We start from the raw sequence: 17,481 nt of genomic DNA, 5'->3' as shown, positions 1-17,481 counted from the left end.
AGGAAGGAAAGAATGTTTTGATTAGTAGAAACCATTCTGCAGCAAAATTAGAACCAGACATTGGTGCAGTTCTTCCTAATATAGCATAGAGCAATTAGATGGATGAAAAAAAATTACACTTGAAAGTGATTGGCTCAGAGGTTGCCTACATTATCATTTTAACTGTGACTTTGAAGTGAAAATTGGTTTGGAGGGGTCTTATCCTCCACTTGACTAGGGCACATCACAGGGCTACTGTGTAATTCAGTGTGATTAGCAGTCTGTGGGGGAGCTAAGTAGCTGCTTATTTAGACACCTAGAATGACCTTTATAAAGGGAAGCTATGTGGATGAGAGGGGGTAGTGGAAATGTACCCACTTTACACTGTATTCTTAAGATGATCTTGACTTTCACAGTCACCAAATGCATTTCCATTCCCGTACATACAAAATATTTTAATAGCAAAATGTGTGCGCGCTCAAATGTGGGATTCCTTTCACAAGAGCGTTCTTCTGATTCAGAAATTGTACCTAGGTCTGACTGTTAGCTGGCACGGAGCTATCAAGAAAGAAAAATGGAAAGGCTGTGTTGGGTAAACAAAACATAGGTAGCCAGAAAAACAGCATTTGAAAATTGGGTAGGCAATTGTGTAGCCCACTCATAGAAAACTTTATCAATATGCTTCTTTTTTCTGCTCTACAATACCTGGTGGCTGAGCTCATTCTGCTGTTTTAAAAACCTATATTTTACTAGAGCAGCTGTTCGACTCCTATTCACCACATTGTACTCAGAGTTGTCAAAGGGCACTGATTGCATTAAATTTCTAGCGTTTATTTGAATGCCACATATGCTTTTCCAGGGGTTTCTCGTTTGTTATTCTGGAGAGGCAAGCAGCAAAGCAGATCCTGGAGCCCCTCACAATCTCCTCCTTCTTGCCTTTACACCCATTACCTCTTCCAGGCTTGTTAGAGAAGGCTGGGAACTTCACTAGCCTGTTTGTTTGAACATGACCAGATGAGAACAGGTAGGGAGGAGGTGGCAGATATAAAGGTGATGGGGAGGAAGTGGGGAGAGCATCTACTTTCTTCTTCTCACCTGCCTGGTCTTCTTGCTGTGTGGGCAAGAAGGGGGGTCAGTGCAAAACGATACTGTTGTGACCATTTGTGGAAGCCCTGCTGCTTCTTCCTGTAGCACCATCACTGCGATTCCTCCTGGCAGTCGTGCTGGGAGAAGAGGTGGTTGTCACCTCAGCAGGTAAGATCAGAACATCAATTGATGCAGCTGGGTGCGTGAACTGTGGGCTGAACAAGGCAGTTAAATGTCACAGGGTGCCCTGCACCTTGTGGCTGCCTATGCTTCTTCTGGCCTGCTGCCCATCCAGCCTCTTCATCTTGTGTTCCAATCCTCCTCTTCTGCACTGAGACCAAGCAAAAGGAGGACTGAGGTAGCAGCAATCCAGCTGCCACAATCAACTGCAACAGTAGTATTGGAGTGGGGAGTGATTAAAACAAGATGGCTCTGCCTTCTCTTTGCTCATACACGTAAGTAGTAGTTAGGTGTGATCCTCTCCACCCCCACCCCCCCTTACCTTGTGGCCAATTGCTGTTTCCTGCCCATCCAATTGTTCCAAGTACACAAGCTTGGCAGAGCATGCTGGGAGTAGAGTCCTCTTCCATTCCCAGTATGATCCATCCAGTATTTGTGTTTGAAGAAGTGACTAGATGCAGAGCAACAAACCAGAGCTCAAGGTAAGAACCATGCAGGGTGGCCCTTCCCTTCTCCCCTTCTTCTTGCCCCCTGTGCTTTAAGTGGCTGGGCGGACAAGGAGGAGGAGATGGTGGAGGTGGCAGCAGAGCTCAGACAAAGAAAACAGAAAAGGGAGTGTGGAAAATCAGAATGCCCTTTAGATGACTGAACCCAACTTGGACAATGCATCTGCCCTAAAATGCTGCAGCTATAGTGAGTCCATATCAGGCTCTTAGGTGCCAGAATCTAAGTCCCAAGGATCACTGCGCACTCAGATGGCATTGGTGCTTTCCCAGCAGGACTGACAAGATTTATTCCCGCTTGTCTGGTTTGACTCTGGAGTCTAAAGAGCCACACTGCTGGTTGAGCAAAGCAGTTTAACACACCAGAATAGCTCGAGTGTAAAGTGAGGCTGTTATAAAAAAGAAAAGGAGTGTGGTTATTTATTTCTAATCCTTCAGCCTTTTAAACATTCAGGACCATTCTTAATCCTGAACTGGTTCCACCTGTAGTCTCATTGAACCTACATTTTTAATAGTTCATGTTCTGCAGTTCTTTGTTGAGGATTATATCCACAAAGATGCCGATTACAGTTTCTTTTTTATTAAGGGCTTATTTTAGTGTGTATGTTCAGCCTTTTTGTTCCAACCTTTACTCCAGTGGAAAATAAATATAAGCTTTGGTGCTGCAAGCACCAAACCCGCTGCTCGGTGTTGCTTTTCATGTTAACTTGGAACGTACGCATGAATTGATTGAAAGATTACATATATGTATTCTTTTAAATATGTCCCCAGAGGTGGGAAGGAAGACTTGAAACACTGAACTGTTGTGTCGCTACATCTCTTCTGTAACAGACTGTAGCGTTAAAAGTCAAGCTAGACACTGTGGAGCTGTCATTCACATGTCCTCCTCATTCATGCACCAAATGATGCGTGTCTGTCTCTCCTTTAGTAATGAAAGGGCATGTTTAAATGACTCGCCTCAAGACACCATAAAACATGGTTTGGCTTAGGTAAATTCCTACAGCGACTGTACAAATTCATATATATATATATAAATTCATATATATAAACAAGTTGAGAGAGCTATCTTCTCTACGTGAAGTGAATACAAATTGAAGACTTTTAAACATCATATTATTCAAAGACTCCTTGGGCCTCTCCAGAGCTCACTAGCTCATTAAAAAAACTACTCTTCAGTTAAAAAAAACACTTTCCTTTGCACTAAATGTAATGATCTGCCACAGGAAAGAGGCATTCTCAGTGGTGGTGCCCTCATATGGGGTTGTTCCCTAGAGATATTTGGCCGGCTTCCTTGCCTTTGGTTTTTAGAAGGCCAGCGAAGACCTTGCTATTCCAGTGGGCTTTTGAGGAAAAGTGAATGTTATCCCACGCTTATTGTCTTGGCACAGTCCAGTGAACACTCGAGACAACACACATGGGAGAAAGGGCCACTTTATTAGCATTTTAATAAATGCAAAAGGAGGCTGAGACCTGCAGTTGCAGGGGCCGCGAAACCCCTGTGTGGTGCGGAGGCGGGACCACTGGGCGGCCCAAGAACTCTGTCCCCCAGGCAGGATGTGCCCCCGACTCCAAGCTATGCCCTGTTCTTGGGCATCGCAGCTCATCCATGTCTGTCCATAAGGGGAAGGCAGCCAGACCGCGGGCTGTGCTGCCGCTGAGCCTCTGAGGAGAACCCCCATGGTCCCGGCCAGGGCCCCAGTCAATGTCCTTGTGCCACTGAGGACTGCTGTTGGGTTCTGCTCTGCCTATGCTGTCTGAAGGTGCACTCCAAAGTCCCAAGCACACCTCTACCGCACCAGCTGCCAGCATAAAGTGACCAATTATAAAATAGGGGCATAGCCCCGTACCCACGGCAGTCTGGGGTAGGCGAAAAAACTGCCTGTCGCCATCCAATCTTGACAGGCAGCAAAAAATTCCTACCAGGCCCCAAATGGCGACCAGTACACTCAGACTGCATAATGGGTGGGTGTCCGCTCGGTGCCCATGAGCAAAGAAGGAAGGGGGGCTGTTGCTGTGTCCTTAAATTACCTCTGCTCCCCCCAGCCACAGCCCTCCACCAGTCCCCTCAGGGGAAGGGGCTCATGTGTTCCGGCCAGGCCATACAAACTCCGATCTCCCTGCTGTAATTGGGTGATCGGGATTCTCTTAGTAATTATGCTGCTGCCTAACGGGTGTTTGTGGTGTTTAATTTTATTGTATTGATGAACTTTTATTATTGGTAGTTACCCTGAGGCTTTTAAAACCATGTGGCAGATGTCCACTGAATGAAAAAATAAATGCGGAAACCTCCCCTACTGGTTTGAGCATGTATTGCTTAATTCAATTACTAGCAATCATATATGACTGCTGACATGTATGTTCCATTGTGTGGCTTCAGGATTTACAAGAAACCATGGAGTTATTTCAAAAACATGCATTCTATTAATACATGAATAAATAAATGAATCACAGATCTTTGGAAAGAAAGAGACATCTGGAGAATATTCTTTTGAAATACTACATAGCAGGCCATTTCTCAAAAGAGGGAATTCTTTAGGAGTTTTTTTTTTTTTAAATCAAACATGACCTCTGTATGCATACTAATTCATCATTTCCTGTACATTCCTCTATGAAGTTTGAGATTTAATTTTTACGGAGTAAAATGGTATTATTTTCTCAGAGTTTCAAAGGAACTCTGACAACATGTCTACGAACAAAACAGCTGTTGCTAAAGTTTGAATTGGTTGGTTTTAGCAAAACAACTTTTAAATAAGTAAATAAATTGGGAAAAGAACATGAGTTCTCAGCTGTGAGCTTCAACAAGTGATAATCTATATTCCAACAATATCTTCAAATTGGAAATTGGATTGCTGTCTTTTGCCAGGATGTGAAGAACACCCTGTAAGTTAATTATTATGCAAACCACTTGTTCTCAAACTGTGAGCCGAAACCCGCCGGGGAGCCATGGAATCCTCACAAAACACCTGCCACCCTATACAATGTATAGGACTGTAGCCCTAATAGGGAATCACAATCAATTGCCCAGTAGGTAAAGGGAGCCGCCAGTTGAAAAATTTTGGGAACCCCTGGTAAACTATTATTAACTAGTTATTTCTTTCATTTGTGCTACTTCAAAAGGTATAACTAAACATTTCTGAGATGAAAAAAATGCTAGCCTTTCTGCAGTTAGGTTGCTTGCTGTGATTCTCTTTGCTGATTCTTAGTGCTGGTGATTCAGTAACACTTTCAGCTGATAAAAGTAATAGTTCCCTTGCAGTGTAAAAGAATTTGGAGATCAAGCCATTGATTCCACCAGTAGAAGGTGGTTTATCCATGGACCTTTGAACCCATCTTGCAAATGTCCTTGGGACATCCATGGCCTGCAAGTCCATGTAGAATTTACAGCTATTGCAACCTATTGTAGTGTTCCTAATCTTTACAGTGCCATGACCCACCTCATCTGCTTCTGTTGCCTCCAAAAACCAGAATTAACTTCCTAAGGCTTCTGGGGGCCATTCTGAGATCTGTAGAGGCCAATAGAGTGGGTTGGCAGCCCAGCAAGGCCTTCCAATGAGGCCATTATGCTACCCCCATTCCAGAATGGCTCTGATTTGGAGCCAAACACCAGCAAGGGCCCAGCCAAGACCCACCACATATGGGCTTGTGACTCATACTTTAGGAAACCCTAACCTATTACATTTATTTTCTTCTTAACTCGTAAGAGGAGTTTTAAGCTTTGTCATTTGTCATTTCTGATTTGCTCATCAGTTTATTCAGAACTTCAGAAGTGGAAAACCTGGGTGGTTCATTAAACTTTTTTTTTGGTCATTTGTCATTCTTTTTGGTAAAGTTCCTTTAATTTACATTACTGTAAAACTTAAAGAACTTTACGGAAGTGCTTTGTACAGAGTCAGATCTTCTTCCATCTGTGATCCTACTGGCAGTGACTTTTCTGACTCTGGGGCAGAAGTCTTAAGAAAGAAAGATGGCAGTCCACAATTGGAGAACCGAGAAACTTTTTCATGCAAAAATATATTCATTTCACTGAGTTCTGGCCTCTAATCAGCAATGCATCTTCAGAGCATCAAGCGGAGACATTCAATCCTGTTTCTTGGAATAATTTTAAATGGAATCTAGGACCTTCTTCATGAAAATCAGGTATTCTACTACTGAGCTGCTGTCACTTCCTAGTGGATAGCCTGTGCCAGGAGAGAGGCAGGGGGTGCAACCCTCTTGGTTTCTGTTGATTCTCCTGGTGGCTTCTGATATCAACCATGGTATCTTTCTGGGTAGATTCTCATGGTTGAGACTAGGTTTGGTGGGCCGCTGTGAGATACAGGAAGCTGGACTAGATGGGCCTATGGCCTGATCCAGTGGGGCTGTTCTTATGTTCTTATGTATATTGTTCTGCAGTGGCTCTGGTCCTCATGGGGGGGAGGGGGTTAGAACACCAAAGGTCATGCTAGGTGACTCCTGCTCTGCCCCTTGGTTTTTATCAAATGAGTAAGTAAAGTTTCTGAAAAGCTAATGTATCTGTTGCTTAGAGCAGCGGTCTCCAAACCCCAGCCCGGGGGCCAAATGCGGCCCACAGCAAGCCTCTTTCCAGCCCGCGGCCAACCTCTTGCCCCCTGAAAGTCTCTGTCCCACTCAACTGAACATGACCAGAACTGTGCTCTGCTTCTGTCTGGAGGGTGTTCTGAGGGCCAGAGAAGTTGAATGAATGAGCCCATTCATTCATTTATTCTCTCATCTAAGTTCCATCTCTAATTTATTTATTTAAATTTTACATTTAAATTTTTTTTCCGGCCCGCCACACCATGCCAGATATTTGATGTGGCCCTCTGGCCAAAAAGTTTGGAGACCCCTGGCTTAGAGAACTCAAACAGAGGGCAGTCTTCTCATTGTTTTCAACATGTTAACTGTTGATGTTCCTTCGCATGTTATTTAAAATAAGCAAATGAACTGTGACAGTTTGGCCTTCTGTGCCAAATAGGTTTGCTATCCTGATTGCTAATTACACAGTTGAATCACCTATTTAATAAGACACACCATGTCCAATAGTCATTTGGTTGTACTTTGCATTGGCTTGTGTGGATTGCACAAATAGCTGGCCCAAAGTTACCCACTCAGTAATGAATTGCATTCTGGCCCTAGCTTGCCCCAGTTTATTCTGTTTTGTGACTCACTTTGCACCTCGATCAGTCTTTAAAAAAATTGTTGTGCAGGAGATTTTATTTCCTTGTAAGGTGTGTAGTCAAGGAACTTGTCGCCCACATATTTTCTTTTGCCGTTCATACATTGGGGTGACTTCAAGAAGTAGCAATGCCAATAACATCTCTATTTCCTAATTAACTTCCCACTTTTAGTTGGCTTATCATTTGTTAATATTTAACATTCTTGATATTAAATTCCCCTATGGTTTAGAAGTGATGGGAGCCTTTTGTTGTTCTTATCTTAACATTTCTTTTCCTCCCAGATAAGAATAATATGAATTAATTATCTTGAAAGGCATAGAAAAAACAAGTAATTCTGTGATCTCCCCCAACATCCTATTTGGCAAGTTTCTATTTTTGTCTTGAACCTTCTGGATTTTCATTCTTATAACAAAAACAAGAGTCACCTTGAAATATACTGCTGCTGATGTATCCAAACAATACAATATTTTTAATCCAAGGGCAGGTTTTTTTTTAAAGTATCTTGAATAAGAACTCAACATGATTATTCAGTGTATAAAAACCTGCAGTGGGAACTCGAGTCAGGTGACTTGAGTCCGAGTTGCAAAAATCGGTGTTTTTTTGCTGACTCGTTTATACATGAGTCAAGCACGTGGAAGACTCAGCAAAAAAGGGCCCCTTGACTTAGTGCTCATCCCCACGCATGCAGGATTGAGTCTGCCTGTGTCTGGGTGTACTTGCTTACTGTTTTCGTGGCATGAAAGACCTCGTGGGGCCATCATTCAGACCAGGCGAGCAACAGGAAGATTCCAGCCAGGAGGCAGGGAAGGGTTAATGTTTGCTTTTGCATCTGAGCAAGTGGGGTGGGTGGGTGGGAGGGCTCTCTTTTCCTTTGATGATCATTGGATGCAGGATGGGAGGTTTGATATTTTCTTTGGCTAAGGTAGGGCAGGAGGAGAAACCCAAGGGCGTTCTTGCCTTACGATCAGCTAGAGAAGCCAAGGAGGGGGAGGAGGTAGAGAAGCCAGAGAAGAGGTGGTTCTTAGTGATCATGCTTTCCCCCCATGGCTCCATTGTTACTTGGGAGGAGGAAGCTTCATTGAACAACTGTCTCAATGGGACTACTTATGAGTAGAGCTGCAAAGGATTGGGCCGTCCTGGTATGGCACACAGCTGCTGCATGTGACCCTCGTCCCTCTTGCCACTTCTGTCTCGTTCACTCGCAGTCCCTCCCACCCCCTCCTGCTATGTTGACAGATGGGATGGGGATAGCAGGGGAGAGTTTAAAGAGATACCTGGCACACACACTCCCTGGCATCAGCCCCATTTTTTTCTATGGCAGACTTTTTAAAGGGAACAACTTGAGGCTCAAGTCTTCTCGAGTCGCAAAAAGGTGACTCAGCAACTTGGAAAGTGCCCCCATTATGACTTGTTGAGTTGTAGGGGCGGAGACACGTGACTCGACTCAAGTCATGCTGAGCTGCATTTGCCCATCCCTGATAATAACCATAAATGTGTGATTATTAGGACCAATCAAAATGCGCAGCGTGATATGCACATTTTTAAGTTACACTGAACTCTTCTAGGTTGGAAGTTAAAATAAAAAAGGGAGAAATAGATGTTTCTGATAATTACATTGTGTTTTGTCTGCAGTTTGTTTCAGTCTTACGTTGGTCTGCAAATCGGGTTAACCTTGTACTTTGTGGAAATGATCTGAGGTTTCACAGGGGCATGCACTGGGTTAGAAAAGCAATAGAGACTCTCTTTTTTAACAGTGCAAAAGTCAGTAGTTATCTCTTTCTGGCACCGATCAAAATTCACCAGTTCCTTGTAAAGCAAGAAGTAAAAGAAAAACATGGTAGGCCTTATAGTTGCAGGGCTGGAAACTGAGCTTAGATAGAATACTGGGTTCAGAATCAATAGAAACCAAATGGAGTGGTGTTCCCTGGTGATTCCACCAGGTTCTTCTCTTGGGCAACTAGTTTCAAGGAGGTTCATTCAAGAAAGATCCTCACAGGTTCTGACCAAAAATAGCAGGTCCCCATATTCACTTAGACTATATGTGTTGTACTTCCTATATCAAAAAGTCCCATATTATCCTCATGCAAGTATCACTTATCCAGCATGGAGCAACCAGGACTTGCCTTCTTGCCTTGCATAAACATGGTATTTGAGGTTGTGGGTGCACAATGGAGAGCCTGCTAGTATCTGACTCTGAAATCTTGCTACCTGCTTTGTATTCATATCATGAAATTATGTCTCATGCTGAGCCTGAATTGGTGTCTTTTACATAACCTCTGGAAATTGTTTAGCAGCACCACTTGCTAAATAAGAAATTGGCATGTAGGCAAGCTGATGAGCCATCTATCCCAGTAGTATCAACTCAGATGAAAATGGTATTTGAGTCCTGGGAAAAATGTCTCTTGTCATGGACTCTGCCTCTGACGCATCCTCGGTATCACCTGGCAGGACAAAGTTCCAAACAACACAGTCCTGGAACAAGCTGGAATCCCTAGCATTTGTGCACTGCTGAAACAACTTGCGTTGGCTTGGTCATGTCGTGAGAATGGGCGATGGCTGGATCCCAAAGGATCTCCTCAATGGAGAACTCGTGCAGGGAAAGCGCCCTACAGGTAGACCACAGCTGCGATGCAAGGATATCTACAAGAGGGATCTGAAGGCCTTAGGAATGAACCTCAACAGGTGGGAAACCTTGGCCTCTGAGCATCCCGCTTGGAGGTAGGCTGTGCAGCATGGCCTTTCCCAGTTTGAAGAGACACTTATCCAACAGACTGAGGCAAAGAGGCAAAGAAGGAAGGCCCATAGCCAGCGAGACAGACCAGGGACACACTACACTTGCTCCCAGTGTGGAAGGAATTGGCCTTTTTAGCCACACTCGATGCTGTTCCAGAACCACTTTTCATAGCGCGATACCATAGTCTTTCGAGACTGAAGGATGCCAGTGATGTGGATGCAGTATTAGTGTCAATCGGGCACAGGACATTTTAATACTTGCCTTGATCTTCTGGAATGCTGTCTCCCAGCAGGGTCACTTAGCCCAATAGCTTGTGCTGGTCTCTGAAAGTAGACAACAGCCCTTATAACTGAGATGGGACTTTAATTTTATCCTACTGCTCCTCAGTCTTACAATTGATTGTAAATTTGTGTGTTAATTGTATTCCTCTTTATAGCAATTTATGTAACCGTTAAAAAAATTCTATAAACTTTGTAAATGAATGAATATGATCTAATAACTAAACATTTGCTCTTGGATGAAGACAGAACTTACCTTGGAATAATTCTAGATTTACTAAAGAGCAAATGTCTTAAGTCTTCCCATAATTTTCTCATGCCACCTTCCTGTTTCATGATACATTTGCTAACTTGGAACAATTTTAAAGTTTCTCACAGTACAATCCTGTGTATGTCTGCTCAGAAGCAAGCTTTCCAGCACTGGCATAGCAGTGTCAATGGGACATATGCTGCATCCTACAGTTGGGTGACAATCATGGAGGCCTCCTCAAGTAAGGGAATCTTTGTTCCCTTACCTCAGAGTTACATTGCCTTTATGTCACTGCTGGAAACTGGGTTAGGATTGCACCCTTAGTTGAATGAAGTTTACTCCCAGTTAAGTATATGGGATCACAGCCCTAAATGGTCTTAATCAAGGTAGAGAAATGGTTATATGGGGTAAAAATGTGTTGTCCTCTTTATAGCCATCTTAGTTTTACCAGAGTCCACTTCTTCTGTGCTATAATTTAGAGCAGTAGGCATAGTAAACAAAAGTTAAAAGCCCAGGTACAGTAATTAAATTACTCCCTTTCTTCAATCTGATCTTAATTTGCAAGTTGTGTTTAGGTGGGTAAAGAGCACTACTTAATATTTAAGGGATTCAGGGACAAAGTCAAGTTCTAGGAGACCATCTACAGATGAGCTTCTTCAATGGTGAACTTCTGCCTCTTCAAGAATTTTGACCCATGTTTTTGGAAACTATAATACCACCTATTATGTCATGTTTCACTTTTAGGACTCCATAATATTAACGCTTCAATTGGAATAAATCGATACGGCTTCAGTGACAGACACCAGTAAAGGATCTGGATTTTTTACCCCCTTCTATTTTTGATAGTACTTGTGCAAGTCTGTTCTCCAGAGGCTGCACATAATCCTTCACTGTTTTCCCTCTTTGAAGGGAAGAATTGAGGGCCTTGCTCTCTAATACTCGTGTTTTCCAATTCACTGATTTTTGTACATCGTTTCTCTTGACCTTTTGTCTTCAAGTGAAATATTTTTTTCTAATCTCTCCTATGAGGGTATGTAACATTTCGGATCTAATGGCATTCTCCTTTCTTCAGCCTTGCTGAAATGCCTGATTTCCCCTTAATGACACAATACTCAGTTCTTACCTGTTGGTCAGCTGAAGTTATCTTTCCCTTGGGTTATCATGGAGGGATGCTCAGCAGCTGGCAAACTGTTATTTATTTTGTGTTTCTGGCCTATTCTGTCTCGTTCTCGAAGATCATGTAGCTGCATATACACATGAGTGTCAATACAGCTTTAGTTGAGTTTTTGTTTTTTTTAATGTTTGGGGATTAAAGGCAGGCAGACTGTGAACTTCTGCTTCTGTGTTCAATTTTCTCGCTATATTTTTCATACGTTTTGTCCAAAAGATGGACTATTGGATCAAATACTGTATTTGGAGGAGAATTTGAGTTTGACAGCTGCTGGAATAGGTCACTGCTGCAAAACATGAACTGTACCAATAATGCAAGCAAGGCCTCTTTACTTCAATGCAGGCGTAGAGGGTTCTGTGTGTATGCAGAAAGGTGTTCCTTTGTTCATTTCAGCATCAGAAATAGCTTCATGAGAGCACTTCAGTCAAGGGGTACACCTGTTTGCATTTACTTTTATGTACACACCAACACAGGCAAACTATATGGTAGAGCATTGAATCATGGTTTTGTATCTTCGACACTAAAAACATCCTTATAGATAATGCCACTATAATGGTCCTCTGTTTTTCTTGAATGTGTTCCTTTGTTTTTCTTTTTGGGGGGGAGGTAGGGTGCTTTCTATTGTGATCGTATTCATTGATTTTGGTTGCTTCCTAACGTTCCCTTTCCTACAATGTTAAAGAGGAACCAGAACACTGACAGACTACCCTTTTGGTTAAAATTAAGGAAAGTGAACAACGACATTGACAAAAAAAAGTGCATAAGAATCTTTCATATTCAACCATCTTGAAGAAGGCATTAAATTGACATTAAGAAGGCATTAAATTAAATAATAATCTGGCATTAAGTGCCAGATTATTGATGATGATGATGATGATGATGATGATGATGATAACTAGGTAATTATATACCGCCTTTCTGGTCATCAGATTACTCCTCTGACTTTATTCAAGGCGGTTTACATAGGCAGGCGTTTCTAAATCCCTCAAGGGGATTTTTACAATCATAGAGGTTCTCTCTTTCAAGAACCAACAACATTTCAGAATGGATCTACCTGGTTTGGTCTTACTTCTGGCCTCTAGTTCTCCCATGCAGGCTGACAAGCAGCTCCATCTCTCACATGGAGGGCAGCCAAGACGCTTCTTGCTCACACCAAGAGCAGGTGGAATCACTCAGCTGGGCTTGTCAGCTGCTTCAAGGTCTCGCCATTCTCAGCTGTTCAGGGAGCTGCCAGTGTCCTTGAACTGGCAACCTTCTGATGTTATCTTCGGGCTAACGGCGGCTCTACCCTCTAGACCAGACCTCCTGCTCATACTTAGATGACATTAAGTATGCCTGAATTTTGCCAGATCTAGGACAGTGGTTCCCAACCTGGGGGTCATGAGCTAATTTTTCAGGGGGTTGCAGAGACCCCATTTATTACCATAGATGTGTTTGCGCAACATTTAAAAAGTTGCATTTTTGCAATATTTTCAGGGAAACCTCCATACAGAGAAATGTGTTTTTGAAAATATTTCAAGGTGTTTCCACATACCTGAAAACAACTGTTGCATTTGGTAACCTGTTATAGTCTACATACATGTTTTTTACATGCACTATCTTCGGTTCTGAGTATTAATTCCTATGAAAATTCTGCAAAAAAGCCAAACTTCCCAGAAAATTTTAAAAAACAAAACAAAAACCCATGGTTTTATGAATCACACAGCTTAACTACTATAAAATCTTAAGGTGTTTCCACATGCTTATTGATCCATGAGTACCACATTTAATTTATTTAAAAAGTGTCATTTATTAAAACAATGACATCACTTCCAGCCCTACCGGCGCAGTGATGTCACTTTCTGCTTAATGACATCACTTCTGGTCTTAGTGGGATACTCAACAGGTTGTCGTACCCTAAAAAGTACATTGGGAACCACTAATCCAGAACCATTTGAACAATGTAGGGAATCTGGGAAGTGCATTGTTCACATTTTGTACCCTTACCTGTTTCTAATATAGTCTATCTAGTCAATTACTCTCTTTTTTTATGCAGCATAAAGCATTGCATCATGGATGAAAAATGGTACTTGACAGGTGCATCTGTTTAACTTTATAAATTCTAAGTAAACAAGAGCACATTATGCCATTCATGAGACTGAAACAAGGTTGAGATTATGCTAAAGGCTAAATGGACCATCTGTTGTCTTAGTGACTTTTCCGCATTTTTGAGTCCCTCCTTGCTAAGGGAGAAATTGTATAACTCAGGATACATATGCCATACTCAACTCACACAGTTAATTGCTAACTAAAATCTTACTCTTTGAAAGAGCAGATAAGGATCCAAACCTGTTTCTAAGCTATACCACTTGTGGGACTTGTGCCAGATGCAGGGTAGGGCACCAGGACGCAGGTTGTGTCTTGTTGTCTTGTGTGCTCCCCAAAGCACTTGGTGGGCCACTGTGAGATACAGGAAGCTGGACTAGATCGGCCTATGGCCTGATCTGGTGGGGCTCTTCTTATGTTCTTATAGCTCTCATGACTAACAGCCCAATCCTAATGGTGGAAGCGCTAGGTGCAGCAGCGCCAAAATGGCTACTGCTGTATCCAGCAACAGCATCAAGTCCTCCAGAGATCTCCTCAAGGGAAGGGGACTTTCATGCCCTTCCCCTGGGAAAAGCTCCAGGCCCTGCAATGGGGCTTCTCAAGTCTGTGCCAGCTGTTTTGCCGCACAATGACAGCCTCCATAGTGGGCTTTGCAACCCAACACAGAGGATAGGATACAGTGGATCAGAATTCCACTGGTCCCACCCCCCTTCTGCCCCAATTCCTTCCCCTGTCCTACTTTCCCCCATTCTCCCCTGCCCTGGAATGCTTCCCCCAACCCCCACAAACCTTACTGCTACCCAGAGCTCTTCCCTTGCTCCAGATGGCATTCATCTGGTGCTGGTCCAAATGCCAACTGGTGCTGGGCAGCACTGGCACTCCCTGAATGATGGGTGCCATAAATGTGCTTTTCAGCACATTTACAACACCCAGCACTGCTGGTACATTCATACTGCTGGAGCTGAAGAGCTCAGTCTGCCATTGGAAATCAATCAGTCAATCACAGTACATAAAAAGCAAGCATGTTTTCTTACTGGCAGTTTTTGATTTGCAGAGTTGGGGTATTTTTGTATGGCAGAGAATTTAATCTTGTTAATTCAGTCTGAAGTGGTATAGCCCAGATATCGGTTTGGATTCCCATCTGTTCTTTTTGAGAATTAGCCTTCAGAAGAATCATCCTTCCAAGAAGGAAGCAAGTGGGTGTAATAACTGTTTAGTGAAGAGAAAAAAAATATTTTTAAAGTTGATCATATGGCCATGAGTCAGGGCCGTTGCTAGAATGTTTATGAGAAAGATGGCTCCAAAAGGACCACAGCATATCACGCTACTACCTCCCTCCCCAGTGCCAGCCCATTGATGAGGCCACCCAATGCAAATTGCATCCATGGCAGATTGCAAGAGGTCCAAGGAGGCGACAGTCTCCTGCAGATGCAATCCCTGGGTCTGCCACTATCACCTCTGTTCAATCCGCTGCCAATACAAGCTGCAGTTATTTGTTTCCTGCTTGCTCAAGTGATCATTCCCTTCTTTACATTCCCTTCTTTACTTCTTCCTTGCACGCTGTTATCAAACCCAGAAGTGTGTAACTTCCAGGCTTATTTTCAAGGACAGCGCAAAGAACATGGTAAGGGTTTTGTGTTTGTTTTTTAGCGCAGAGGCAGTGGACCCGAGACGAATGTACATTTTGAGAGGTGACATTTTTATGCCTCTTCTGTTTGAGAGTGTTAAGCATAAAGGGGTTTATAATCGCTAAGGATATTTTCAGGGAACTTCCACTCTCTTCAACTTTGGATTGTGTCCATACGATTGTCCAAGCTATGTTAATTCATCTGTGAACTTTTGCCTCTCTGAAGTGTGAACTATTGAATTTAGAAGGCAGTTTCACACATTGCCAGAGAGTCATGGAAACCACGCCTCTTCCTCTGAATCCCACTTTGTGGGTGCCTCACATAGTGGCTTCTGACTGACGTGGGAGGTAATCACATCAGTCACAAAATCCATATGGCTGCTTCCAACAGATGAGCTGTGGAATCCAGACACACAGACAAGTTCTCTGCCTTTGAGAGCAGATATGGTATAATCATCTCTTCCCTTTCTTCCATAGCTGACAACGTTCCATTGCATGCAACATACTAAGGTGATAGAGAAACTTCAGAACATAATCATATGCAAAGTGGCAATGAATTAGTAGCCTTTCAAGGAGAAAACTTGAAATGTTCTGAGCTACATTTTCAGGCCATAGCCAAAACTAAAAAGATTTTAGACAATAGCCAAAACTAAAAAGATTTAAAATTTATTTTTAAAAAAATTTCCAAGCTCATTGTGTAGGAGTAGGCACATAAACAGTGTAAGCTGCGGAGTTTGTAAAGAAGGCACAGCCTTTTTGTGGTTAAAGAAAGCCTGATGCATTTATCCATGTGGTTTGCTTCCCTTTTCTGTCCACCAGACGGAACCCTCTTCACTTCCACCTCATCGCAGATGCCATTGCAAAACAGATACTGGCAACACTTTTCCAGACATGGATGGTTCCTGCAGTGCGCATAGACTTCTATGATGCAGATGAGCTGAAGGTAAGGGAAAACAAAATGTGCTCAATGCAAAGACTGCTTTACTTTTCTTAATTTCTCCTCTGTCGTTTGGGTGCATTTTAAGAGTTAACTGGAGCTTTGGGGCCAAAGATGCCCTTGTTACTAGACTTGAGCGCCCCAAATCAGCACACAGTCTAACAGTAATCTGAATTCTGGGAAATGATTTACAGGGGCAAAAAAAAGGAATAGTGTGCTCATAACCACCACATTCCCAGCTAATTTAAACTGTTGTCTGTTGACTCACTCCTTTATGTGCAAGAAAATGCTCCATGGTGCATTGCCAATATTCTCAGTCCTGGGCCCCTGAAATTATTCTTTGAAGAGATCATATTCCCCCTTTCCTCTGAATAATATTAAATGTCTCCCTGAATGAGTTGTTCTGTATTTACAATATTTACTTATGTAATGAGATACTGCTGTAGTGCTGGGAGAACTGTAAGATGGTATGCTGACCATTTGGGGTTCTCCCTGCATGCGCATATCTCATACGAAAGGAAATATGAATATGAGGTTTGACGAAAGAAGTAACTCCAAGTTCAACAGGACAATTGGAATAACACTTTTGTGCTCTCTGAAAAGAACAATTGGAGACTTGTAACACCAAACCCAATAATGTGGCTCCCGCAAATCTATGGAAAGGTGTGTCTACAACACTACTCAAGTTAAGACCTGAATGGACTCATCACCGGCCAAGAAATCCACAAATCCATTTCCCAAAACCTGCCCTTATGAATATGGAGAGCGTAGTGAATACTGAGGATGCGGGGCGGGGGTAGTGCTTGTGGTAGCAGCGGTAGCTTTGTAGTTGAGATACGGTTACACACGCAAAGCATCAGTTCCATGTAGGAGTCTGGGAATGGAGTTTCCAGTGCCCTCACCTCAATTTGCTTGAGCTAGAAGGCATTTAGAATGTCAATTTCCAGAGTTCTTTCAACCATGGATACTCTGAACATGCACCCAGATTTAATAAAGCCTTGCCTATCACCCACCTACCCTTTACGAGGGTAAGTTTTAGAAAGGGAGAAGTGGTGGTGAGCTCTGTTGGAAGCCTGTTGTTGTGAACTCACTTTCAAAAGGGGGGGGGGAGTTCTCCAAGAAACCCAGAAAAAAATCAGGCTGATTGCAAAGTGACTGGGATTCATAATAGTATTGCAAAAGTGTATTTCATGCAACTGTGTCCAATGGGTTTGCAAAAGTCATGAATAGCACTTAACTGCTTTTATGTATTCGTACTTTTTCCGCAAGTATTTTCATTAGATGACAGTGAAAACCCTCCAGAAAAACCATGTTTTCTTACACATGAGATCCATATATTTCAGTAGAATTTACATTTAAGTAAGCCTTGTGTCTCGGTAAGTCTCGTGTCTCAGAGAACACGGGGGAGCCAAATGTGTGTGGAGATCTTTTAGTCATCAGCCTATGGCACACCACAATGGAGCTTGGTGTTTGACAA

General features: G+C 42.8%; 1 protein-coding gene across 2 annotated transcripts in view; it reads left to right on the top strand.

Moving 5' to 3' along the window:
- Window positions 1-17,481, top strand: part of LARGE1 (LARGE xylosyl- and glucuronyltransferase 1) — a 389,408-nt gene that overhangs the window by 209,309 nt on the left and 162,618 nt on the right. For both annotated transcript variants that reach the window (XM_066633915.1, XM_066633917.1), the window contains exon 5: window positions 15,887-16,010. In XM_066633915.1, coding sequence (XP_066490012.1) covers window positions 15,887-16,010 — 124 coding nt within the window. The remainder of the gene's footprint in view (window positions 1-15,886; window positions 16,011-17,481) is intronic.

This window comes from Tiliqua scincoides, chromosome 7 (genome assembly GCF_035046505.1).
Source record: "Tiliqua scincoides isolate rTilSci1 chromosome 7, rTilSci1.hap2, whole genome shotgun sequence".
NCBI lineage: Eukaryota > Metazoa > Chordata > Lepidosauria > Squamata > Scincidae > Tiliqua > Tiliqua scincoides.
This window is presented reverse-complemented; position numbering and strand designations above follow the sequence as displayed.